This window comes from Ixodes scapularis, unplaced genomic scaffold (assembly GCF_016920785.2).
Source record: "Ixodes scapularis isolate PalLabHiFi unplaced genomic scaffold, ASM1692078v2 PGA_scaffold9__187_contigs__length_104089568, whole genome shotgun sequence".
In the NCBI taxonomy this organism is placed as follows: Eukaryota; Metazoa; Arthropoda; class Arachnida; order Ixodida; family Ixodidae; genus Ixodes; species Ixodes scapularis.
In genome coordinates this window covers 73,149,088-73,176,876 of record NW_024609884.1, presented here as the reverse complement: position 1 = coordinate 73,176,876, position 27,789 = coordinate 73,149,088, and the positions used below count along the sequence as shown (strand labels likewise).

The 27,789-nt window shown below is 49.4% G+C and overlaps 1 protein-coding gene across 2 annotated transcripts in view; it reads right to left on the bottom strand.

Annotated features, from left to right (window-relative positions):
• The window catches only part of LOC8036456, a 68,581-nt gene that overhangs the window by 18,921 nt on the left and 21,871 nt on the right, over positions 1–27,789 (bottom strand). For both annotated transcript variants that reach the window (XM_040206787.2, XM_040206789.2), the window contains 5 exons: positions 27,610–27,687; positions 26,629–26,856; positions 12,647–12,892; positions 12,398–12,517; positions 11,821–11,985 (listed from right to left, as the gene is read on the bottom strand). In XM_040206787.2, coding sequence (XP_040062721.2) covers positions 11,821–11,985; positions 12,398–12,517; positions 12,647–12,892; positions 26,629–26,856; positions 27,610–27,687 — 837 coding nt within the window. The remainder of the gene's footprint in view (positions 1–11,820; positions 11,986–12,397; positions 12,518–12,646; positions 12,893–26,628; positions 26,857–27,609; positions 27,688–27,789) is intronic.

Below are 27,789 nucleotides of genomic sequence, written 5' to 3'. Positions count from 1 at the left end.
CAGATATTTAAGGCACAAGGGTTTCAAATTCACGTGCGTTTAATAGCTCTAACTGGATGCCCTTAAAATATTCTTGAATAAACGGCAAATTATCTTTTGCTCACGCGTGCGCTTTTATGTCATACAAGTGTGTGTTTTTTGCTATGCTTTACAGATTTGTTTTTTAAATAAGCTGTGAAGAAACACTTATGCGATCCATACAGGTGAGATATCGGTCAGGGGGACATAACATATGAGGATAATCGTCACGATAAGTCGGATAATTACACCAAATTTGTTAATAGACCGATCTCACCAAGCGTTCGGCGCAAGCGTGAAACCGCAATAACTTTAGTTCACAAGAGGCAGGCAGCAGTGCCCGAGACTGCTTGTGCCGTCTCGTGCTTTTCACGCGCAGAGTTCCAGCGAGGTTCGGGCACGTGCAGAGAGTCTGAAATTCCCTCGATGCATTGCGGCAGCGGTGGCGTTGTCAAACTGGCTGGTGAGATCGGTCTATTAATTTTTTAATTAGTGAAATAACACAATTGGTTTCATTCGGGAACATTCTGAGCGCCTTCGAAAACCACTGAATAACGAAACTTTAGAAAGATTTTGGGCGCGTGGGGAGCTCGGTGGGGCGCTCAAGTTACCACTCGTGCGCAGTGCTCGCGGCGCGAAAACGAGGATGATAAGAGACGGAAAAAACGCAAGAGTGCATCTTCACACTACTAGCCCTGCGCCTGCTGCACGAAGGTTGGCGAATCACCGCGAACCCCACGCGCTTCAAATCGTTGAAAATTTACTTAATGGTTTTTGAATTAACCCGTTTGTTTATTTCCATCTATTAACCGTTAATTGACAAATTTTAGTTAATCGACTTATCGTGACGATTATCCCCTTATTTTATGTCCTCCTGTGGCCGTATAACTCACGTGCACAAACCACATTAATGTAGATTTGATTTGTAAGAAAAAAACTATGAGAGCTAAATATTTAAATAAAACACCCTGTAAAAATAAATAAAAACCTGTTCAAAGATTGACCACCAAGCGCAAGGGAATGCTGAAAGGGGCTCAAAATCAAAGGATTGGTTCGGTGCCTTGCTAGAGCCATATTTCAAGCGATTCCAAGGTCTTTAAGCATGTGAGCACTCTTAGCAGGAGTGCCCTTTAGGGACGCGGCACCTGCGGCACGGTTATCGCGTCCCCACCAGCCTTCCTTCTTCCCCTCAACTCGGACATTCAAACGTTGCTGATTATCAGCGCGTGTTTTAGAACCTGCTTTCGCCACCTCGTACTTTGACGGACAGGCTGCAAATGTTTCTTTGGTCCCTTCGCGAATACTGGCGAGCAAATCGACGAGGGGTGATCAGAAAGTTTTGCAATTCGGTTAGAACCAAACGTCTGACAGTGATCTCTCTACAACATTTGGAATTGGCTCATCTGTCTAGTCAAACATGGTCGCAATATTAATCCTTCCAGTGCTTCCCTTGGTCTGCATCACACTTAAATTTGGCGTCCTCCCAAAATTTGAAGCTTGAGTACAGGAGCGTTATGAAGTTTTTGTTTAAACAAGGGATATCCTCGAAAGAAATTCACAGTAGAATTGTGAATGTGGCAGTGTGGCCTTCAAATGCCACAGTAACTCGTTCGTTCAACGATTTTAAACCTGGCCGTGTGGCAGTGCGAGACGACCCAAGATCAGGGCGGCCCCGTACTAAGACCGATTTAGATGATTCAGCGCGAGCCGAAAGCCCCATGAAGAATCGCGTAAATAAGGTATGAGAAGTTGTAACAAAATTGAACATTTAGTATGACAGTGCTTCCACAATAATCCATGACGTTTTGGGTATGTCGAAGATCTCTGCACGATGGGTGCCATGGAACCTTTCTAAGCAAGATTGACACCACCACTTGCATTCATCAAGGGAGCTTTTGAGCCTCTATGAAAGTGACTCAGATTCTCTCGTTCGCCTTGTGAACAAAGACCAAAAGTCAAATTTGAGGTTTTACGTGCCAAACCTATGACGGGCATCTGGCACGCCCCAGCGGAGAGAGAGAGAGAGAGAAAAACTTTATTTAAGAAGTGAGGTCGTTGCTTCGTTCTTGGGCGGTGCCCTTAGTCCAGGGCTCCGTTGGCTTCTGCTATACGCTTGGCCCGTTCAATCAGCCGTCGCTGATCGTCAGGCGCTGTGCTGGTCAGCGCAGCCTCCCAAGACGAGAATGTAGGATGGGGGATAGGTTTGATGCCGTTTCCCAATGGGGTTGGGCAGGTCCATGTGGAGTGGTACAAGGTGGGTTGTGGGGATTGGCAACCCGGACATATGTCTGGGTACCTGGTGGGAAAGAATCGTTGTTTATGGAATAGGTTTGGGTAGGTGTGGGTCTGTAGTAGGCGCCATGCGATTTCCTCCTGCCGGGTTAGTGACTTGTGTGGGGGAGGTAGGGTTTTGCGCTGGGAGCGGTAGTATTCTGTGACATTATTGTAAGTGAGTAGGGGGGCTGGGGGAAGGTTGGTGCTGTAGTGTCTGGTGCTAAATTCCTCTCTCTCTTCGTGTAATGCCCGGTGGGTTATTTCTCGGGCGAGCGCGTGTGCGCTCTCATTACCGGGAAGAGAAGCATGACCAGGTGTCCATATAATGCGGACCGGTGGTAGCAAGGAGGGGTCAAGGGGTGATAGAATTCGTAATGTTAAATGGGAGAGGGAGTTTCTGGCATATGCTCTACATGCCGCTTGTGAGTCGGTGATGATAGTGCATGGATCCTCATGATCCTTGATTGTGTGATATAAGTGTGCTAAGGCCAATGCAATAGCTACCTCTTCCGAGGTGGTGGTGGGGAGCTTGCCTCGAAGGGAGGCCGTTGTCCTGTTCTGACCGTTGGAATCGCAGACGGCTATGCTCTTATACTTATGTGGTGCGGGATATTCTGCCGCGTCGGTGTAAAAGGTACATGGGTCGTTTCCGTGTAGTCGTTGGAGAGCACGCACTCTTGCCGCTCTCCTTCCGGCATTGAGCTCTGGGTGCATGTTTCGTGGGAGTGGCATGACCCGTATCCTGGCAGTGATTGCGGGTGGAGCTGGCCCTACTTTGATGGTGTGCTCTGGGATTTCGAAGCACTGATAGCCGAGTCTGCGAAGGACATGTTGTCCTGTCTTTGTGTAGCTCATACGGGTGCGTTGTCCGGTTGTGTGGGCTTCGATCAGCTCCTCAATAGTATTGTGCAGGCCGAGTTGGAGTAATCGTTGGGTTGAGGTGTACGGGGGGAGTCCAAGGGCCGTTTTAATCGCTGTGCGGAGAATGATGTTGAGTCTATTTAGCTCCGTTTGGTTTAGTTTGTGGTATGGGGCGTGATATATTATTCGGCTGATGAGAAGTGCTTGCACAACCCTAATGGTATCGGTTTCTTTGAGGCCGCCTCTTTTGTTGGCGACTCTGCGTATGAGGTGGGCTATTTGGATGCATTGCTTCTTTAGCAGCTGCACGGTATGGGTGGCTTTTGCATTGGCTTGGAGGTGCAAGCCAAGTATCCTTAGACGGTCGGTTTTTGGTATGGGGGTGCCTTCAAGGTGTATGGTGATTTCGTCTGTGGTCTTGTTCCGTTTATTAGTTTTGCGTGCTCCTCGGATGAGCAGGAGTTCAGACTTTTCAGCTGCGCAGCTGAGTCCTGCTGCTATAGCGAATTTCTGGGTGGTGTCTACTGCTTCCTGAAGGTTGTCTTGTATCTGGCCGTCCGAGCCCTTGCTGGTCCATATGGTGATGTCGTCGGCATACAGTGCGTGTTGGATGTTGGGTGTTTTGGCGAGGAGATGAGGAAGCCCTGCCATGGCAATGTTAAAAAGTGTTGGCGAGAGGACTGAACCTTGGGGAGTGCCCTTTCCCGTGAGCAGGATTGGGTCGGATCGATGATCGCCGATCCCCAAGGTGGCGGTTCGGTCGGATAAGAAAGCTCGTATGTATTCGTAGGTCTTCTTTCCGCATTGGGATCGGGCGAGGCCTTCCAGGATGGCGTCATGTGACACGTTGTCAAAGGCTCCTTTGAGGTCAAGAGCCAAAACCGCCCTTGTCTGTGCCCGTCCTGGGTGGTCGAGGATGTCTTCTTTAAGTTGGAGAAGTATATCTTGGGTGGATAGGTTTTTCCTGAAGCCGAACATGGTCTCTGCGAAGAAGTTGATGGCTTCCAGGTGTGGTTGGAGTCGTTTAAGGACTATGTGCTCCAAGAGTTTTCCTATGCATGACGTGAGAGATATGGGGCGAAGATTCTCGAGGGAGAGTGGCTTGCCCGGCTTGGGTATGAGGGTTATGTCTGCATGTCGCCAATCTTGTGGCAGCGTACCAGTGTTCCAAGCCTCGTTATAATAAGCCGTAAGGGCGGTGATGGATCCGTCGTCGAGATTTTTAAGCATTTTGTATGTAATGCCGTCTTTACCTGGTGTCGTGCTCCGGGTTATGTTTGTAAGTGCGCTTCGGACTTCGGATTCGGTGATGTCTGTGTCAAGGGGATGCGTGGCTTCTTTGTGCGGGTATGAAGAGTATTTGGGTTTAGGGCCAGTTGCTAAGTAACGTTCTCTGAGAGCGTCCCATAGCTCATTTTCCTTTCGTGTTTCTCGGTGAAGAAGTTTGGTGATTGCGTGGGATGTTGCCGCCTTGGTTTTTGTTGGGTCTATGAGACTTCGGAGAAGCGTCCAGGCCCGTTTGGTTCCGAGGGTTCCTTGGAGCTGATCACAAAGTTTGTACCAGTTGGTTTGTGCGAGTTCCTCGGCATACTGTTCTGCCTCTAAGGTGAGCTCTGCTATGCGTTTTCGGAGTTTTCGGTTGTGTTTGCGAGTTCTCCATCTCCGGGTGAGTCCCCTGCGAGCTTCCCACAGGTGGAGTAGATGTGGGTCTATAACTGGGGCTGCACTTGTGGTTTTCACCTGCGTAGTCACCTTGTCAATGTCATTTTTAAGTTCCTGGATCCATTGTGCTAGGGGTGGGTGTGCTTCTGCTGTTTCCCCCTCCGGGGGTGGTCTTAGCTGTCGGAAGGCGTCCCAGTTTATGAGTCGTTGTGTGCGTCCGTGGCCTCGGCCGATCTGGGTCTGGATCTCGATCTCAGTCTCAAGAATGTAATGGTCGCTCCCCAGGTTTTCTTGGAGGTTTGTCCAGGTACATGGCTTTTTTGCTCGCACGAGCGTTAGGTCCGGGCTCGTGTCGTGGTTTACGCTGTTACCCAGCCTTGTCGGTTGGTCAGGCTCGGTCAGGAGGGTTAGCTGGTTCCTAGATATAGTCGTAGCTAACTTCCGTCCCTTTACTGTCTCATGTTCGTAGCCCCAGGCTGGGTGTGCCGCGTTGAAATCCCCCACTATAAGAAAGGTGTTTTCTCGTGGTCGGGCTATTCGAATCGCGTCGAGGAAGATGTTGTCGAAGGTGTCTCTCTTGCCACTCTTGGCGGGACTATAAATATTCAGTATGAAGAGGCTGGTTCCTCCGCGTTTCTGGGGGAGGAGCTCCAGAAGAACATGTGGGATGTCTACATTTCTGTCCATGGTATGCTCTATGACGGGGATGTGTTTTGCGACCAGAGTCGCTACTCGCGGTGTATCTCCGTGGATTGTATTCTGCACATATGTTTCGTATCCAGACAGGTTGGGGGCGCAATTGGTTTCTTGTATGGCTATGGCGTCGGGGCGTTGTGTGTGGGTGCTGAGGTATTGTGTGAGGGCTCCGCGTTTGCGTCGGTACCCTCTACAGTTCCATTGCCAGATTCGCGTAGAGATCACGGGGGCGGTAGGGGGAGAGTGCTTTTTGTTTTGTTTCCTAGTGTTTGTCTTCGTGTTGGGGCTGGCGTTGAAAGACGTCGGATTGTGCCGCTACAGCAGGGACACAGGAGGCTTCGGTAGTCGGTCGGTGGTAAGGGTGTACTCGTCTCGCTTCACGATGATCGCGTTCACCGTGTGTGTCCGTGTGCAACGGGAGGTTCGGCTCTGCCTGAGAGAGCTTGATTCGGTGGTCTGTTAGAGCGGCGTGGATGAGTTGGGGGAGTTGCAGAGCAATCTGCTGTATTATTTGTTGTTTCATTTCCTGTATGTCCTGTGTTATTTCCTGCCGTATTTTTTCGGCGGGTGCGAGTTTCTCCTCGCGTGGTGTCTGTCGGAGTGCTTCCTTGAGCTCTTCTATGGGTTGTCTGGTGAGGGCCCTGATTTCTTCTCGGAAGTTCCGTAACTCCTCTTGAATTTCTCTTCGGAAACTCTGTAGGGATTGGGCAAAATGCTCCTTGGTCTTTGCGAACGTGTCTGAATCTGGTTGTGCTGTCGTCTGCGTGTCGGTTGCTGTCATGATTGTTCGCTTTGTGATGATATCCCGTATAGGGTCCGGTACTGGTGTGTGGGGGGGAGGGAGCGTCTGCGAGTGTGGGGACGTAGGGAGGGTTAGGAGGCTGCGCTGCCCAGCTTACCTTCGTTTCGTTGCGGTCATCCCCGGGGAGGGTGGGTTTCTGTTTTCCCCTTTGGTCCGTTCGCTGCGTCTCTCCGTATGTCCGGGGCCGACTTTGTGACCTCGAGCTGGAACGGGACTTATTCCTGCCGACGTGTTTCGGGTGTCCTGTGGGTGGGCTGGGCTCGTGGCAATCTTGCGGTGTGGAGTCGGCCAGGAAGATGAAAGGATTAGGATCTTCCCAGGTTTTGCTTTGTAGTTTCGGCCATTGAGGGTCTGCACTTCTTGGTTGGGGCGGTGGGGGCGGTGGCGGTGGTAGGGGTGATTTCTGTCGTCCTTGCATTTGTTGGTGTTGTTGGACGTGTTTCTTGTTGTATGGTCCTCTCTGTCGGGCCGGGCAGCGCGGGTCGACCGCTGGGTGTTCACCGCCACAATTTATGCAGTAGGGTTGGCACTGGTGATCTTCCATGGCACCGCCAGGTGTTCCGCAGGTGGTGCATCGGCTCTTCTCCGGTTGCGGGCACACGTCGGTGCGATGTCCTAGGCCCAGGCAAACGCCGCATATTTGTTTTCTTGGTTGGTAGGGTCTGCATGGGTATTCACCGCCCGATAGGTACACGTAGTGGGGTACCTTGAGTCCCTCAAATGTGATGATGGCAGTGTTAGTCTGTCCCATCATTCTGGCGTACAAGATGTTGGTCCCGGGGGCACGTAATTCCTCAGTGAGTGTCTCGGCTGTCGGTCTGGTGTCTACACCGGAGATGATGCCTCTGCATGAATTGTCGGGGACTGCCAGGTATGCTGTGACTTCGTATTGCCTGGTTTCGAGAGTTAGCGCCGAGATTGCTTGTATGCGGGAGGATGTCTCTAGTCTTGGGGTGCTGATGATCGCCAGGTTCTGGTCACGGCGGATTCTTATAGTGATATCGGACGTTTCGGTGGACGAGAGTTTAGATGCCACGAGGATGGCTCGTGTGAGCTTGTCCGTACTCCAGGCTCCGAGGTTGAGACCGTCTCTCGGCCGGATGACCACTTTGTAGTCGTCGATCGGGAGGGGTGGTAGCCTTTTTTGGTGCAGCGTTTGTGTTTGTGCTCGGCGGCTCCGGTTCTCCTGAGTGTAGGGGGAGCCGGGATCACCTGCTCTCCTACGGGGATTTGAGGAGTGGTTGGGTGCTTTCTCGGCAGCAGCGGCCTTTTCCCTCTCGGATTGAAGTTGTTGTCTTCGGGCTCGCCTGCCGACTACGTCCGTCCAAGAGAAGTTATTTGTTTCCTCCTGTTGTTGATGCGAGGCATCTTTACTGGGTGACTCGTCGTTGTTTGGGTTGGGGTTCCCATTGAGATCGGCCGCGCGTTCATTTTCATCTCGGTTGGTCGGTTGGCGCTGGGATGATGCTTGACTACTTTCCATGATGGTTAGGGGCAAGCGTCCGCCTGTTGCCGGGTCGAGAGCTGCGCTCTGATGGCGCGGGCGGCGCCGGCCGCCGTGCTCGTCGTTTGGCTTAGCTGGGCGGGCTTCGGTTTGTGTCTTAGGAGTCTGATAATGTTAAAAGTGGTGGGCTCACCGGGACTTGTGGACTTGTGTGGTCTCAATGGATGCCGTTCATCGTAGGCAGCCGTTTGGTGTCGGCCCCACCCATGTGGGGTAGGAATCTCGGGCTTCCAGGCTCGGCGAGGCGAAATCGGGGGCCGCCGACCGGGGAGCGGGCCTCTCGATGTTTATACTGGAGGCTCGCGTTTCGGAGCGGGGGAACTCGGCGAGGACGGAGAGCTCCAAGAGCACGTCCGTTCTCGACGGAGGTTGAGCGAAGTCTCCCAGCGGAGGACTGAGGATTAATTTCGACCACCTGGGGATCTTTTGACGTGCAACCGAAAGCTCGGTTACACGGCGCCTTCTCCGCAATAAGCCTCCGTCATATTGCGGGCACCTCGGTCGGGATTCGAACCCGCCACCTGGGGATCCGTAGGCCGGCGCTCTCGCCTCGGAGCCACCGAGGCGGCTTTGTGAACAAAGACGAGACATTGCTTTACCAGTGGGACTTATAAACAATACAACAGTCTATGTAATAGAGTCACTCCCCCCCCCCCCCTCCGAAAGAACGCAAGACGCAACGCTTTGGGGAAAGATGATGGAGTCTTTTTGTGGCACGAAGAGGATCCTCCTGGTTGATTATTTCGAAAACAGCATGACAAGGTAAATATTATGCTAACCATGTTAAATTAACCTGAGACTGGGGTAGAAGAGAAACATAAAAACGTACTAGATGGGACAGAAAATAGACAGGACGACGTCCCAAACTCTGCTAACACGTTTATTTAGACCATGCACCTCTTTAGATCTTCTCACGCTAAGGGTCATTACTACCAATACAGAAGGACGAACTCTAAAACATTTAATAGCCACAGTCTTCATCATACAATGCAAGAATTGGAACAACCTTATAGGTCGACACACTAAGGTAACACCCATCCTCCTTCCTCCTGTTGCCTAAGCGTGTCGACCTGTAAGGTAGTCCCCATTCTTACATTGTGTAATGGAGACTGTGGCGCTTGTATAGACTTCGTCCTGTGTTGGTGGTGAAGACCTTGAGTTTGATACTTTATAAAGAGGTGGACTAAATAAACGAGTTAGCCGATTTTGAGACGTCGTCCTGTCTACATTCTGCTCCTTCTGCGTTTGATGTTTCACTTCTACCCCAGTCTCAAGTTAACTCAACATAGTGAATATTCACCAGCTCGCCTGCACCCTTACTATATTTTCTCGGATTATACTAACGTTATCCCCAAAGTGCGTTAGGCCACCGTGGAAAAACGACGAGGATTAGTGACATGTTCTCCTGCGTGACGATGTCCCCGTTCCCAAGTTTCATATTGCCCAGGCTGTCACTCGACAGTGTGGTCTCAAAGAACATGACCGCCCACCATACAGTCACAATCTGGCCACTGGTGGCTCTTTTTAAATTCCTGAGTCTGAAGAAACATCTCAAGGGAACAATTTTCGATTACTTGAACGCACTGTAAACTGCCACAAAGCAGTAACTTGAAGCGCAGGATTTTTTTTGCAAGTTATTAGAAGCTTTTTGTGCAAATGGGAGAAGTGCATTAGTGTGAACGTAGATTCTGTTGAAAAATATTCTTTTTTTAAAGCCCTGTCAGTCTTTTTTATATGCGAGTAGTCAAACTTTCTAATCACCCCTCGTACCTCCACAAATTTTGTGGACTAATCACCAGACGCCGTCGGTTTCAAGCCGGCACTGTTTACCACTCCGTACTTCAGCGTGCAAAAACCCATAACACAACACATGCGAGTCCGTCGCTCAGGGAAATCGAGCAAAGCACTCGCGAACGCTGAAAAACGCAAAGGCTAGGTAGGGTGCCTTAGTGTCGTTCTTTGCGTAGCGCTCGCGGTACGCCATGCCGACAGGCAGTCCACTCCATCTCATGAGACGTGTGCAGTGTTGCGTGAGGCACTGAAGCCAATACACCAATCTCACAAGCCAGTTTTGTTGCTCGACCGCTGCCGGCATGCATCGTGGGAACTAATCTTTCTGCACGCACGACAACCACGCTGGAGGTCTGCGCGAGCAGAACAGCTACCTCGTGCCAGGCACGTAGCCAGGATTTTGTTTCGGGGGGGGGGGGGGGGGGGGGGGCCGCTCATGACAAAGTGCTGTATGAGGGGAAGGGGGGAGAGGAGGTCCCAGCAAAATGAAAGATTTCGGGGGGGGGGGGGGGGGGGGCGGGCCCCATGCCCCCCCCCCCCCCCCCTTGTTACGTGCCTGCCTCGTGCACTGCTGCATCTGACTCGTGTGAACTACAGTTATGACGGCGTCACGCATGAGAGGAACGCTTAGTGTGGTCTGTCTATTCGTGGCTGACCATATTCGTGGCCAGAGCCGTATATAGAGTTTGGCCATACATTGGGAAGTATAGGAGGCAAACGAGGAGGAGCCATTGGTCGAAAGCGGGCTGGCCGTGTTCCAGGGCGTCTTCACAAATTCGAATGTGGCCAGCAAGAAACCGCAAGCAACACCCTGGCGGTGATCGCAAGAAACAAATTTAACAAGTGCGTCGGAGAAACTCTTGGTGACTGAAAATATGGTGCACGTCATTTTTCGATCACGGTCCCGCAAAATGAAAATCTAGCAGAACGATCAACGCAATCCTCAAGCCAGGCACCGAGGGCCGGGAATCTGCCGTCGCAGCGGTCAGACTCGGCCCGAGCAAAACAGAGTTCGAGCGGCACATTCGATTCTTACATCTTTTTTCACAATTATATTTGAAACATCACGTGCACCATATTTTCAACCATAGAGAGTTACTGCATTTAACTTTTACGCGCTTATCAAAACTGTTTCTCGCTACCATCGCGAGGGGATTATGTTCGGCTTCTGGTTGGCCAAGACAGCACGTCACGCCTTCTATCTGCGTCTCGTGCACGACCTGGCTCTGCCCGTTCCTCCCAAAGACCAAACTCTCTATAAACGGCTCTGTTCGTGGCTACAGAGAGAGAGCTGCCCTCGCGCGTGTGAACGAAGGATTTATGCAGAGCTGGGTTTTCACGTCTCAGCCTTTGGCAGCATCATTCGCTACAGCATACTCAAAATAACTGTATCGTGGGAAAAGTAGTGCCAAGCTCCCCGTATGGTCGCCATTTTGACTCATGAAATGGACAATTTTTCCTCGACCTCTCCATTCATGGTTAGCCGATCTAAATTCGCTGGTGACGGGTAGCTTTATAGAAACGCTTCTTGTATTGCTATCCACACACCGGCGAAACACCCGTACATATTCGTACCACCACCACATGCAGTGTCTGTGCTTGGAGGCATTAAAAATAATTTTTCTCCTTTGAAATACGCAAGAAGAACAATATAATTGTAAAAGATTCGCGGCGATGGGCATGACTCGCAAGTTTATTGCAAACATAGTGCCGAATACGCTTATATTGGCAAGGAATGCCTTCAGTACGATTATGCTCCATGGTGATCTTGGTGCGACTAGATTAGAACGGCCCTCTCGAAGCTTCGAAGATTTAAAGGGGCCGATTAAATTACGATTGCCATAGCAACGTAGACCGATTAGCCAATCGCCTTGCAAGGCTTCGGTAGTATTTTAGTATTTGCTTGCGTTCGGCTAGCAGGCCGAGAAGGCAATGGCGCTACTTTCCAGGGTCCAGTGACTCTATAGAGTATACCAGTTCCATCAGAGCGCTAGTTGAAGCGTGCACGACCGATCGATTTAAGATCAAATTCTGCGATAGCAGATACTTAGAGTTATTTTGCCTAACCAATATGCAGAGCAGTTTTCTGGCGCCTTGGACAGTTCGCTTCCTCTTCTAAAAGTGGCATCGTGCGCCATGGGAAGCGCGTCCCACGGGACGCACCGCGAGGCACGTTTCCCGAGTTTCTAGAACCAAAGACGGGGAAACCAACCTCAGCCTTCTGCGGGCTCATGGCCTTTCGTGCAGCGGAAGCATAAGATGTCCTTTGTTGAGCTCTAGTTCGCATGCTCTCGAGACCAGGACTGACAATGTCACTGTCGGCATCCACCGTGTTAGGCTTTCTCTGTGGATCTCGCCCAGCTCCACCTGAAGAAAACTGAAAAAAAAAAGTCAAATTAAATTGCAGTGTTTTAACGAATAACGCATTGACAAACTGACTGGCAAAACATATGTGCCCACCCCTGTTTGCATGTTTTATGATTTAAAGTTCTGCGCGGGTTTTCGTCGCGATATGACGAAGTTCTTATCGACTAACAGCTTCAAATCGATTACAAAGTTTAGGTTGCTAAGGTTAGCCAAAATATTCGTTTTCTTCATCGCGACAAGTTTTTAATGGACTTTTTTTTTTTTCTTATTTGGGGGGGGGGGGGGGGGAGGGGGCATACTGACAAAGATAGCCTTTATGATTTTATTGGAATAACTTGTAAGGGAGAGCTTTGGTAAAAACAAATCTGGTGCTCTTGCTAGACTGAAAATCAATATTTAGGGCAATTTATTCCTTCACTCACGAATGCATTGAATGTATCCTTCAGGCGTTGAATCTTTCCCGCCTGCTTTTCCGATCTGCCATCATGTCCGACGTTCTGTTCAGCTTCTTCGGAAGGACCCGCAACATCGCCCCTCGATTGCTTGAAAGCAGAACATGGAGAATTTAGATGCAAAATAGTACCCGTTTTTTTTTTTTTTTTTTTTTTTTTTTTTTTTGAGAAAGCAACATTATTTAATGTCATGGCCGCCTATTAATACAGAGCACATACCTCCTCCACCGCTTCTTTGTACTCGTCGTCATCAACAGGCTTGTATTGCGGGCAGGGATTAGACTCGTGACATTCGTTGCATCTTATGCACGTCCAGCGGTCGCAAGTGAAGCACTGAGAAACAGTCGCTGATTTGTCCACAAAGCCATAACTATTGCAGCCCTCTGCTTTGCAGTTGACGATCCGTCCTTCTGCCCCATCATCTGGCTCTTCCAACTCTTGTTCCTCGAGATCGTCTTGCACTCCCTGTGAGAGGTGGCGAAGTGAAAAGCACGATCAGTGTCGCACTAAAAGAACCGTCTCATTTTGGAACAGCATTTTGGCGGTTCCAGCCATCAGAGTTGGGGATAAGTACATTGGTCCCGCACACCGATAACGCTACCCGATATTGGTACCCAGTACACCAATACAATCTTTACCGAATCATCAAATTCCAGCACGCGATCTCCACAGATATATGCATGCGCATGTTCGTCACTTCGGAAAACGAGCAAAGCAGGCGCCATACGCACGAACGCTCAAAATACACCGGCCAGAAGCTGAGTGCGTATTTGCCACCTGTCAATTCACAAGCTCATCTCCTCTGCTAATCAGTCCTTGTAATGCTTCGTCGTTACAAATGTAAACGCTTGTGGAGAGCAGTGAACCTCATTATTTCCGACTAGATAAATTAGAAACGCCCCGGAACACGAAACGTACCATTTCGATGCACCGCGAGATTCAGGTATTGGTTCATATGAAGTCTTGTACACGTTACTCGAAAGAACTAACCGATGGCAATTACCATTACTCTGGGTTAAAAAGTAGTCAATTAGATTATTTAATTACTTAACAGGGGAATCGAACGTTACTTAAATAAGTAACCGTTACTTCTCCGATTACTTCAGATTTTCAAAACTACAAATCTTTCTGCCGGTTTGAAAACGGGCGTTTCATGCTGTCCCTTATTTGAGTAGACAGGGGGGGGGGGGGGGGGGGGAGTGTTGAGATACGGGAAAAGGGGGTAAATGTCCATGCGTACTATTATTCACCCTAATAGGGGAGAAGACTCGCATGAACAAAGGGATGAGGGATTAAAAGTGGGATAGGGTATTAAAGAGGAATCACAAGTTCAAAGTTCCAGGCGGATTTAAAGGTTGGGAAGGGAGACGGGGAAGGGGGGGGGGGGGGGGTGATGGGCGCGATAGGAGTGTGAGGAGAAGACATGCAGGGGTCACAGGCGCTCGGCAAGCTCCGTCTGGTGGAGAAGCTCTAGCGAGGCACGGAAAATGCTCCATGCTTGCCGCCTGCTACCAGTGGGAAAAAGGAGACACGTGGTTGTAGCCGTTTGTCCTCCTGCTTTTAGGACAGTGGCGAAGAGCACCTTCCTTGCTGCGTCGTATTTTGGGCAGATGAGGAGTATATGGGTGATGTCCTCAGGGTCCCCACACACTGTGCACTCCGGGCTGTCAACTCTGCCGGCTCGGCCGTAGCGATGAAGTGCTAGCCTCGTAAACGCACTCCCTGTCCGGAGTCGATGGAGTAGCGATGCGTCTGCCCTTGTCAGTCTGGAATCAGGGACTGGGATGGGGGGTGTGCCTCGCGCTGTAGATGGGTCTGGGTGCCGACTCCTGATATTTCTGGCAATAAGAAGTCTCGCTTCATGAAAGGGTCGGAGGTGGTAAGTAGGTGAGGGTAGAGCGTGTGCGTTCTTGGCTAGGGTGTCGGCGCGCTCATTACCCACAATTCCTGAGTGCGCCGGGACCCACTGAAATGCTAACGTCCACCCGCGTTCTTGTAGTGTCGTTGCAAGATGAGCTGTTTCTTGAGCGAGCAGTGATCCCTCGCCGGCATTTGCTAAATTGCGCAGGGCCGTGCGGGAGTCCGTTAATATTACCGCAGCGGTCATCCACTCGGTGGTCCTAAGGTATTCCAAGGCCAAGAGTATAGCGACCATTTCCGCAGTCGTGGACGATGTTTCAAGGTTTATACGGACGGCGTATTCTTTCCCAATGGATGGAATCACGTAAGCGGCGGTTGCCGTACCTGCGCTTTTATTTACGAAACCATCTGTATATATTTCAAGGCTGCTGACGTACTTCTCTAGTGCTACTGCTACAGCAGTGCGTGCGACAACTGGATGAACGTCTTTTCTCGCCCGGACGTCGGGGAGTGATCCCTGCACGTTGAGAGGTGGTTCTGTCGAGTGGGGTGGGCGGATGGGGAACCGAGGTCCAGGGTCACCGATCTCATTCGTGAACTCTGCAGCGATTCGGCCGAAGTGTGACGAGGACCTCGAGTGGAGATTCATCAGAAGATAATCAGTAGATAGCGCTACATGAATGCGAATTAGGTGCCTTTTGCTGCTCTCCTCTCCCTTGAGGAATAGCGGTTGTTCTCTTGCCTCTAAGAGATTCGGGGAGTTGGAGGGTAATCCCAAACAGAGGCGTAATGCAACTCTGTGAAACCTTTCCAGCTGGTCTCTCTGTGGACCGCGGATGTTTGCAAGAGGTAGCAAATAGAGAAACTTCGACTTTATAAGGCCTTTGTAGAGGGTGAGCAACCCGTTGGGAGGAAGGCCCTGCTGACTGTGGGCACGGAATTTTCTCAGTAGGCCTAGTAGTTTCCGGCACTGCATGAGAAGTCGTTTTACTGCTGGTCGCCAACTCCCCGTCTCATCAATAAGACGCCCAAGGTAGAGGTGCGTTTTCTCTCTTGTCACCTCAGTGCCTTCAATAAGGATACGATGAGTCTGTCGTGCATAGGTAGGGTGGCTGAAAAGCAGGGTTGATTTTTGTGCGGATAGGGTCAGTCCAAGGCACGAAATTTCTGCCACCGTTTTGTCCAGCGCTACCTGCAAAGTTTGGCCGGTGAGTTTTGCCTTATCTGTGGTTCCTACCGCCCATATTGCCACATCGTCTGCATATATTGCAATATTGACGCGCGGATCCAGAGGGTTGTCTGTTTGTGGTATGACTCCAGGAAGGGACGCCATCGCCAAGTTAAAGAGAAACGGGCTAATCACACTCCCCTGCGGTACTCCCTGTGTGACATGTCTTGGGGTACTCGTGGCATTGGGGACCCTGACGACAAATGATCGGTTTTGAAGGAAGGCGCGGATGTAGTTATAAGCCCGGCCTGATATTCCAAAATTGCTGAGTTGGTGAAGAATTGTGTCATGAGGTAAAGCATCAAATGCTTTGCGTATGTCCAAAAACACGCAGTACATCACTTGGCGGGTCGCGCGGGCCTCTTCCAGTGCAGATACAATATTGCAGATAGCATCCGCTGTGCAGCGGTGTCTTCTGAATCCAGAAAGTTGACCAGGTAGAGCCTGTGTTGCGTCCAGATGCCAATTTAGGCGCCCGAGGACTAGCCTTTCGAGAAGCTTTCCAACGCAGCTGGTCAGTGAAATTGGTCTATACGACTCGGGTGACGTGAGCGGTTTGCCAGACTTGGGTATTGGTATCACGTGCGAGAGCTTCCAGGCATCGGGAATCTCTGAAGTTTGCCACACGTGATTGAACGTCTGAAGAAGATTAGGGTAACGACACTCGTCGATGTTGCGTAGGGCTTGATACGTGACACCGTCTGGTCCTGGAGCACTGCGGCGCGTGCATTGCACAAGGGCTGCCTTCAGCTCGTCAACTGTAAAATCCGTGTCAAAATAAATAGGAGGAGGGCCATCCGGGGGTGAGATGGTGAAGGGACGATACCCCGCAGGTGACGGGATATTTCTAGAAAATTCGTCGGCAAGGAGCTCTGCAGTCGCCTCTAGTGTTAGCTCTAGAGAAATGGCGAGTCCAGCAGTAGGGTGTGTCGGCACTTTTTCCGCAGAGAGTGCTCTGGCTATTTTCCACGCTTTAGTGAGGCCTCGTGGGGATGCGAAAGAGGCGCATAGCTGGTTCCATTGCTTACGTTGAAGTCGTGTCGTATGTCGGCGAAATTTCGCGTCAATCTTCCGGTGGTGCTGCCAGTCAGCTGCAATGTTCGTTCGGCGAGCTTTCCGCTGGGCTCTCCTGCGAGCAGCGCGCAAGTTGAGGTATTCCAAATCCGGTGCAGGCCTTTGGATTGGCAAATTGACTGTTCTCGTTGATAGGCTGAGGGCGTTCGTGATTGCTGTGCCAAGATCGTTCATTGGTCCATGTTCCAGGGCTTTGCTGAGATGTTGGCGGAATAGATCCCAGTGTGTAACTTCGTACTTCTTGTACTTCCTGGTTCTCGTATGAGGTGATACTACCATGATTGGGACATGATCGCTCCCCCACGTGTCTGCCATTACTGTCCAAGAGGCTGCAATGTCCCGTGGTGCGAAGGTCAGATCTAGAACACTGCCGTGGACACCCTGACGGACAAATGTTTCAGAGCCGTCGTTAAGGGCCTCCAGGCCAAGGGAGGTGGTAACCTCCTCAAGTGCTGACCCCCTTGGTGTGGTCCGATTGTCACCCCATGTGGTATTGTGGGCGTTGAAGTCCCCGCAAAATAAAAGTCTACCGGGACATTGACGGGCTATGCCCCTCAAGATTCTTGCGTCCCAGTCGGCTGTGGAACCCAGAGCCACGTACACAGACACCACTGTGAACTCCACCCCACGAACGCGAATCGTGGCGGCCACGTATTCTGCGCTGTGTGAGGAAAACGCAGAGAGATCGACGTGGTTATGCGAGAGTCCAGCTTTCACCAGCAGTAGCGCTCGGCTTCGTCCATTTACTAGCGCCGGCGCACTGCTGTAAATCACGTATGGTGAAAGTCTAAAGTCCCCAGGTTGCGTTAATGGCTCTTGTATGGCAAGAACGTCAAAAGGATTCAGGAAGAGATGCTGTCTGAGGTCAGGGAGACGTGTTCGAAGGCCACGAGCGTTCCACTGTAGAACTGTAGGTACGATCGGCTTGGCTTTATTCTTTACCTGTGTTGCCACGCTGTACGTGTATGAAGATAAATGTTGAATTGTTATTAGGAAAATAAATATATAAGTTGGGTTCATTTTAGAATGCTGTCGACAAGTGGCTCAATGAAGGAGAGAATTTGCAGCAGTGTACGCGCCCCTGGGAACGTCATGATGGAAATAAATTCCCGTGCTGTGGAAATCGCAAGGCGAATCAAGGTGGACAGCGTTGTACTGCGTGGACCTTCAGAAGCTGTTCTGCAATGTGATGTTTCAGGAGCTAGAGGTATTTGAGCAGAGGCAGTAGCAGCTGTAGGCAGCCTAGGTTCACTGCGTAGTGCCTCGGCGTAGGTGTGTGGAAGGTTTAGTTTTGGAATTGATACCAGAGCCGGGGCCGACACAGAACAGACATCGTTGGTAGGCCTCTCTGTTTCCATGGAGCTCACCTTCTCTCCAGCAGGATCTTGCGATGATGGTTGTCGGTGGTCTGACGAGCGACGTCTGAAACGTCTCGGATGCCGTGGCTTGTCCGAGGAGGCAAGGTCCCCAGTTGCTGCTGGGTCTTCTTGCAGGGTTTGCTTAGATACATTAGCCTTGCTTCCGTGACTCTTGTTGACCTCAGCTCGAGCTTCAGCAAAGGGGATGTTATTCTCGCAACTATAGCGGCAGATACTTCGCTGTTTCTGCCACTGGGAGCAACGCATTGACGTTGTTTTGTGGGATTTCTTACAGTTAATGCAGCACGAAATGGGGGCGTCACATTTGTCAGTTGGGTGTGGCTTTGCGCACCGGAGACATTGTACCTCTCGCTTGCACTACGCAGACACGTGGCCAAAATGACCACATTTCTTGCACTGCAGAGGGCTGTTGACATGCAGAGTGACTTGGTGTCGGACCAATTCAACATAGGCATGTCCTGGCAGCGTCGGTGATTGAAATTCAATACGAATTGAAATTCAACCGAATTCAATACGGTGATTGAAATTCAATACGGTGTGCGACTTGCCAAGACGGCGCACCTCCTTTATGGGCGCGTTTGAGCGCATAGACGCAAGTAGCACAGCGTCAGTATGTTCTGGATCAACGTCGTGAATAACACCGACACTGGAGCTCTTCCCCCTTGGCTCAAAAGCTGGTACTTTTATACCGCAAAGGGTGGTCAACTTCAAGAGTAATTGCGTGGTCTGACCGTTTCGGGTGTCAAGGGCAATCACGTTTTTCCACTTGTTTGGACGCACCTCAATAATGCAGGAAGGCGCCAGTTCCTGGAAGGTGTCCGAGAGGCGCAGTGAGTTGATGGATTCGACGCTCACTGTCGGATCGGCTGGGGTAAACAGGACGACGAGACCGGTGGTCGGCTTCGACTTCGTGTCGATGTCTCTGCAACGTTTCCGTTTACCTGAGGTGACCTCCTGGTACGGCATATCGCTTGATTGCTCTTCATGAGGCAGCGCTGAAGGTATGCTGGGACGTCCGTTGATCGGGATCGTCGCATTGATTGGAGTGGGCTGGGCACTGTCTTGTGAGACAGGCGGTCCGTTCCCCAGAACATCATTGGTCAGAAGCGCAGGAGATAGAACAGGCGGAAGGTCGCCCAGCGGAACAGGCATGGACATGCCTCACTGGGTTGAAGGCAGATGGCTAGGCCATCCAAAATCCACCCTAGAGGACTGCCGGCCTTTTCTGTTCGTATTAGCGTTATAAAACAGGCTAATAGAACAAACTGCAGAGTACTTAGATTAATTCAGATCAGGAGCAGGTATCAGGACAGGATGCTAACCTCGTCGTCGTCGTCGTCGTTCATCCTTATTTGAGTAGAATCGCCTAAATATAAACTACTTATCGTCTTAAACCACAATTTTTGGTAAATCATCCTTCTGTCGGAGACCTTGTTCGAGCATTCCTTTGTGGGACACTTGTAGAAAGACAGGGCGCCATTAAAAAGAAGTGGGGAAAATTGTTATTATAATGTTGTTATAATGTACGATAAAGGTTCAACTCGCGCTAGTGTGCTGTGTCAAACTGAGGCAGACGGCAGCCAGTCGGAAATTGACTTCCGGCAATTCATTTGTACTGGAAAAAGCGAGTGCATTTTCTCCCTGCGCTCGGTTATAAGAGCAATAGCACATATATCGAATAATTCGTACGTTCAGGTAGCTTGGAATATTTCTCGGTCAGGCAGACGAAATAACTGGTCAGTTACGGTGTTTTCTTTCAAATTAATCGGATTAAAATCGGTGCTTAAATGTCCTCGTACATGTATTTATGTGCACTGTTGGACACTGTTAGCGCGAACACGGCGTAAACGCTTTCCAGCATGGGGGATATAAATGCCAAACGAACGAAGGACATTTGGAACACCAAGAGAGACGGCAAGAACTACGCAGTAACACTGGATCACTAACTGCCTGTGCATGTACGATCAAAATAAATTTAAACCCACGTAATATAGTCCGAACTTCAGTAAGTAATAACTACTTTTTTTTTTCTCGCTCTGTGCGAAATTGCTTGTTTTACGTTCAAAACATCACTAGCACGCTCGAGAAGAAGTGCCGGATAAAAGCTTCCCGACAGAGAGAATAACAAAGAAAGACACCTTTCATAGCTCACGGACTTTTTTTTTCCTGTTTTTAATGTTTTTAACCGCTCGTAAAGATTCAAGACGGGGTCATTTCTATATAGTGACAGGACGGGCATATTGGCAATATATAAGCGCCACCGGAATGCTCGTGAACCTTGAATGCACTCTACATTCTTTTCGATCGCTAGTTTGCTTAGAATCGTCACTTGTTTTTACACACCTCCTATGGAAGTTGGAACCTAGGTTTGGGCCTGAAATATAGCGAAGTTAAACATCGTAAACTGATGAGGAAAAAGGCGCTAACTAAAGCAATTACACTTTTTACAATGTTAATAAAGGCACATACTACTCGGTACGACCCAAATAAAAATAATGTTCTATATTAATTTCCGGAGAAGAGACAAAACGCACGCGCGCATTCCCATACAAATGCACAGGAACACCGCAAAAGTAGACTGGGTGCTGTGTGCTTCAATTTGCCTCCCGGAAGTCGCATAGACACTAGCGCCAGTTGAATCTCTAGTGTACATTATAATAACTATGTGAAAATAGTAACGGTTACAAGTAATTTTAGTATTTCAAAAGTAATCAGATTACCTGTGTGATTACTTCCTAACAAATATATTCAAATCATTACAAAAGTACTCCAAAAAAGTAATCGATTACAAGTAATTTCATTGTAATGAGTACCGTACAGATCTGGATGGATGGATCGGCTGTACCCCTTATAAGAGGCGCTAGCTTGCGCCACCTTTAGCCTAGAAACAAAACAAAAGTGATTACTTCCCTAGCCTTTCTAAGCAAAAGTTTACTTGCTCTCAGCATTTCTTTAACCATTTTGGTAAGCTCGACTTTGGTGGCACACGGCACCAAGAACAGCTTACCAAAATGGCGGCTTTAACTGTTAAGACTGGATTCCATGGAGCGAATATCCTGCGGAAAATCGACGAATTTTACCTGGCAGATTTTGCTCGGCGCGCGGCATCAGCACAGTGGCTGCTAAAGTCGCGCACAAAAGAAGCGTTCCGTTGGGCGAAGCTCGTCAGTTATTCGTCGCATTCGCTCAATAGAGATCAGCATTTAGAGCGACGCTGTCGGATCTGCCACCCGAAGATGTTCCCCTCTGGTGTGCTTAAAAAAAACATGCGAGAGAAACTGCCCTGTCGAGCCAGATCATATGGCCCGACGAGACAATCTGCTGCAGGCCTTTATTCTTCGATGCGCAGGGGTACTGCCTGCGCATCAAAGAACAAAGACTTACAACACACCTATTTCGCACCGGCTGTGGAGGAAACCTCACTCTAGTCCCGAACAGCCTCCTCTTCCTCTTCCTCGTTCACCGTCTCCGTCCGTCACCACTTCCTGCGTTTCAGCCGCGTAAGTCCGGACACAGTTGTCCAGCTCGTGTCCAAAGCTATGGCACTCTTCGCATCGCGGTACACGACACTCTAGTCAAATGCGTCCCGTACCTTTGCGGTGTAGACACAAAGGATCACGTCCCGGAACCACGACCAGAACGTTGCCACCAGCAATTCTGAACTGGTGAGGGAGGTGTTCTAGAGTGACGCACTCCTTTAAGCTTAACCGTACTAGCCTGGTCGTCGACTGACGCCGGTGAATCCTTCAGCCTTCCACTTTTCACGCGTCCATTCCTGGACCTTCCCAAATGGCTCGAGGGCCTTCCTGACGGTTTCGCCCGATATGCGGAAGAGGAACAAATTCAGCTTCATACGGACGTTAGCGTTCTCCTGCTCCACGACGATGCAACCCTTGCCCTTGAACCCCCGTTCCTTGTCTTCGAGCAGGCGCAGCTTGGCTTCCTCCGTCTTGAAGGTCACCATCCAGAGAGGATTCATTTGACAGGCGCCGAGAGCCTCGATGTTCTCAATCACACCGAAACGTTCCATCTCGGCCCTGAGATCACCTATCTTGTATGGGCGGGCACTCATGTAGCCGTGCAGCAGCAGAGAGTTGTGCTCAATGGTTCCGGATGGCAGTGGAGGCAGAACGATACAATAACAAGAGTTAGCTAAGAAGCAGATAAACCGCGGCCGGCAAGGGCCGCTATCGACGCTCCTAAGGAGCTCATGGTTCTGCAGCTGTAGTGCTCGCGGCTGTAGTGCTCGGAAGCCGAAAGTATAAATCCACCGATCCCCCTCAGAACCGACAGCGTCGCTCTAAAGGCTTAACTCAATGGAGTACCGAGAAAAAGACGTAGAAGAAGTTGTTAATCTCACTTCCAGTGCGACAGGCGCTCGTGTTCCCCTGTTTAATTGACAACGAAGTTATGAAAACACCATCGAAGAAGCGGCCGAAGAGTGGAGTTAAACGGATGAGTATGGATAGCTACGACGCATTCACGCCGATGTCCGTGAGAACCTGCATGCACAACTTCTGTCGAGGCGAAGTCCTATTACTGGAGAAGGTCGCCGCTGCCCCCAGAGAAGACGACGTGCTGCCGCAGTGCTTCGAGTCTAAATACCTTCTATCGTCTGTTGAGGCATTGAAAATGAATCGCAAGTCTTTCCTAATCGAGAAGGAGGATATACTCGAGTGGAGACAATGGTATCCAACAGTGATCTCCCAAAACCGCACAATCCATCCTCATCATGATTGGGACATGCAAGTGAAAAGGTTATGGACCAACAGCGCCGCAAAATCAGCAAGGGGTGAGTTCCGGGCTGAAGAACCCTTCAGGGAAAGGTATACACATACGATTATTAACGCTGAACCGCAAGTAAGCAAGTTAACGAACGAGGCGAGTGATGGCGGCAGTGACGAGCTCTCACTGTCGCTCGTCGGGTCGCTCGGTTGTTGGATTTCTAGAAAACGTCGCTCATCGTCTTGGTCGCTTGCTCCCGTCGTTTTCATGCGGTTTGCCTCGTCGCGCGATTGGCCGAGCGACAGCGTAGCGGGTTGCCGTCGCTTGTCTCGTCGCTCGCTGAATCGTTTACATGCGTTTTATACTTTACTCATGCAAGCAGCGACAACGACGTTTAAAGAATGGCTCTAATTTTCATCTTCAAAGCGAGCAATGCACGTGCCATCGCCATACGCACGAATGATGAAAACAGAGTGAGTGAGAAGATGAATTTGACAACGTGAATACGCCAAGACGTCTTGATCAAGTTCTCCAATTGTGACAGGGGAAGAGGGAGGCGATTATAGGTAGTACCATAACCTCCTCTATACCGACAAAGCCTAGCTTCCCATAGGGTGTCTACATGTCTGTCTGTCTGAGGGTGAAGACATCCATTGTTTCCCTGAATGTGCCAGCGCCGAGTGTCACTCTCGCGCACTCGGCGCGTTACTTGGGCGATAAAATGGCGTCTATGCATTAGCCAAAGTACAGTGTTCTAGAGGGTGTAGTGGCTAGGGTGCCTACATGTCTGTTTGTCTCAGGGTGAAGACATCCATTGTTGCCCTGAATGCGCCAGCGCGTGACGCTCTCGCGCACTTGGTGCGTGACTTGGGCGGTAAAATGGCGACTATGAATTAGCCAAAGCTACGCGCTCGTGCTGAGTGACACCGGATTGCGCGCACTTCAAAATGCATAGAACGAACGATTGGGCGGAAAAATGGCCGAGATGTCACCACTCAAGCAAAAGCGCGCGTGTGTATGAAGGCACTCTAGTAGTGGCAAGAGCGGCGCCCGCTTGCAATGAAGCGCGTGAAGGCGGTCGATGTAGATACTGCGAGTGGCGCTGGAGTTGTGTTCCCTAGGAGAGTTAATGGCACGTGTGCGATGAACGAAGAAGACGACGAGGGTGACGCGGTACGCTTCTCCGAAATGTATCACCGTAGAACTTCTTTCGCAGCTATTAAGCCTGCAGCCCAAGTGATAGCGTTGCTGAACGATGTGTCAGTACTGGGGGGAAGTTGATATTAATTGAATAATCTCCCTCAAAACACGGGAATATTTCAAGTAGAGGATAGCACACACTCTAGAGGCATTGGTCCAAAGGCAGAACTACAATTTACTATACTTCGTTTCACCTTATGTTGTACCGCAGCGAAGGCTAGAAGCGCGAGCTCATAGCGTTGACAGCTGCTCTTATTTCACGAGCGCGTGTGCCGCCGAGATGTGCCCCAGAGCAAAGAGCTCGCGCTTGTAACCTTTCCTGCGGTACATCATAAGGTGAAACAGAGTATACAGAACTACATTAGCAGTTGTTTCGCACCGCGAAAAGCTCCAGTCAAACCACAGTTGTAAGCGCCGAACACCGCTGATGATGGGGCTGACGGGGGCGCGCTCCTAGGGCACAGAACAGCAGCGCCATGGTGTCGTCTACGCGCAAAATCTTCACAAAGCGGCCGCCGCTCTTGCCACTACAACCACCTCTAGAACACTAGCCAAAGCTACGCGCTTCAGCTGAGTGACTCTAGATTGCGAGCACTTTAAAATGCATTTAAAAAAAACGATTGGACGGAAAAATGGCCGAGATGCCACCACCCAAGCAAAAGCGCGCATGTATGAGGGCACTCTAGGTTCCCCTAACGTCTATCCTGGGAAAAGTGGCGCCATTCATTGTCGTGGAAATGCTCGAGACACGTGCCGCGCCACTTCTGGGAATAACATGGCGTCTGAAATCAGCTCATGCTGCGCTGTGCCGCCATGATCTTCCCAAGGGCTGCATGTTGCACGTGCCTCGTGCATCGACGCACCTTGCACTACTTTTGAAACATGAAGGGGCTTTAGGTTCCCCGAGAAATGCTCTCTGCTACCAGATCCACGCGCTTCGAATCTGCGACCGGGAACTCTATGGCTCCGTCGTCGAACTGCCAGGCTTTCTGAGTATAGAGGAGGCAATGATAGAACATATTCACGGGCGGGCATAGTCGAGCTCGCTGACGCTGCTGAGCACGTGCTGACGGCAAAATTCCACAACGCTTCCAACACGCACAATGCACACCATCAAGACTATCTTTTTTGGGAGATTATAAGAACTCATCCCACGCATGCGTTGCGAGCAGTCACCTCAAATATGGCATCCAGTAAATAGCACCTATGTGAAGGGTGGCGAGGCACCACCGGCCAGAAAGCTATAAATCCCACATGGACCTCCGATGTTACAGCGTGCCAAAGCCAATACGCAATTTTCTGTAACACCGGAGATGTGAAAAACCAACTCACCTAAACCGCTATCTTAAAGGGACACTGAAACAAAGAATTTAGTGCCCATAATAAGTGGTGCACGTTCTTTCCATGAGCCAGCAGCCGCCGGTGTGCGCGAGCACACGCAACGAAAATGACAAGACCTCTATTCGCGCTTAAGAGGACAGTGAAATGCATAGGCTTCGGGCCAAAAGAGAATAAAGACAGGCTTTTCATCTCTACAAGTGAAAGCTACGTGCTTGTTAGACCAATTAATCGCTTACCGTTTCCACCAGACACCACTGTGTAGATGAAAAACTTGTCTTTATTCTCCTTTTGCCCGAAGCCCATACATTTCACTGTCGTCTTAACCGCGAACAGAGGTCTTTGACGCCATTTTTGTTGTGTGTGCCCGCGCACACCGGCGGCTGCTGGCTCGTGGAAAGAACGTGCGCCACTTATTATGGACACTAAATTCCTTGGTTCAGTATCCCTTTAACAGTCTACACGAACGTTGAGAATGACACCCGCCAGAGGCCCTTATAAAGGGCTGATTGGTGCCATTTCAAACGTTTGTGTGTATGGCGCGTCCTGTTGATATTGCACGCGGGGATGCCATTTTGTGAACACTGAAATACGAAAATCGAAGTTCAGATAGCGCGCGCGGGAAAACCCCTTCCAGCTTGAAAATAATTGTGCGAAAAGCACGAAACAGCAATAAACGCGCCTTCCGACGCTTGCACAGACAGATACAAAATTTTCTAGTGTAAAAATCGCAATTTTCGTTGTTTTTTTTTTTTTACATTTTTTTTTTCGGCTCATATGCATTCTTTTTTTTTTAAGTATGGACCTTAACTGCGGATATTTGCCACGGGGATTCTTCTCGTTGAATTCGTTGACAAAAATATTGAGGCTTGCTCTCGCTTGCGCATATATTGCTATCGCAATAAACATAATGCGGACTTTTCAATCACATTTTACCACGCCGACCGTGCTACAAATACATAAATAGGACGATTATACAAAGATGTCATTTACAAATAGGAACATATGGTACTCGGGGGCAGCTTTCCAAATGCACTGAAGACAACACTAGGGCACCCGTGCACTTTGATAGCTGATCAATGCTGTGCATGCGCACGCTTTACTTCCGAAATGCAACAGAAAGTTGTCCTCCAGTAAATAGTTTGCGATGGGAAATTTAGGCAGAGGTATACGTACCTGTATTCATTGTGATTCCCTTAGTAAGCGACATAAACAATATTATCGGAGTTAATATAAAAACATAGCAGGTGACACAGTAAAACGTTTTTTGTGAGCATCGATTCTACTGCGTTAAAGCCTTCCCGCTATCTTATCGTGTGTCGTCATCGAGCTTCATTATCGAATGCTGAAACAAAGGAGTGATCTGCTAAAACAATAATTAAGGTGAATATACTGACCACAGCCGCGGCAGCTGCTTCTATTATAGGACCACTGGGCTCTCTTTTCTTCTGTTTGTATTCGTTGCAGGTGAGCGACTCGTGGATGGCCTTGCACTCCACGCAGTTGAAGCGATTGCAGACTGGACATTTGAACAGGACCTCTGCCTGGTCTATAAATCCTTGGCCGCCACATTTTGAGTCGAAACATTCCACCAGACGCTCCGAGTTTGCATCCAGGACTTCAACCTTTAAGAAGAACAAGATTGAGAACAATTATGTACGCTAATAGTTGAGTAGAAAAAATAGAAGTGAAAGAAAAGGGGAAAGTTTACCAGGTCATTAACCGAAATTAAAAACATTGCAGCTCCCGTCAGTGAATGTTAGGTCCGATTGAAATGCACTCACTTTACTCATGGTCCCTAATTGGCATGTTCTTAGGTTGGTAAACTGGTCAAAACTGCAGAAGATTATATAATATATATATATATATATATATATATATATATATATATATATATATATATATTGTGACGTCTATACTTCACGATGTCCCCTTCATCGTCTTTCAGCATGTTGGCCGAGGAAGACGAGGCCCGCGTGCGCTTGAACTGGATGCGCGGGCAGAGGCGCGCTGAATGCTTAAACAGTGCGGACATAAAAACGGTCGTCGACTCTTGCTCTTCGTCACATATATATATATATATATATATATATATATATATAGTGGTTTTCGATAACGCTCAGCAACTTTCTAATTAGAACCATGTCTATTTCCACTAATTAAAAAGTTAATTAACAAATTGTAATTAATTAGTTGGCTAATTACTATGTTTTTGGCAATTCCTGACGTCCGCCGTGGCTGGTAGTTTGTTCCCGAAGAAAGTTTTTTTTTTTTTTTTGACGCTTTAATTTTTAGGATTTTTGAAAGTCTTCGCAGAAACACCCGGTATATATATAACCGTTTTCATTATTACAGTGAGAAAAAAGTGAGCTAGTTACTCGGGTTCCAGCACTTGAGTTCGTTCGAATGGATGAAGCATTTCGCTTAGGTGATGCCCGAGAGTCCGCGCTCTCCTTCTGAAATATGGAAATAAAGAGATTGAGCAATTTTCAACATGAAACGTCATATAGCTCGGATATCGCGAAAAGCGAAAGAAAAAAAGTAAAATTTAAATGGGT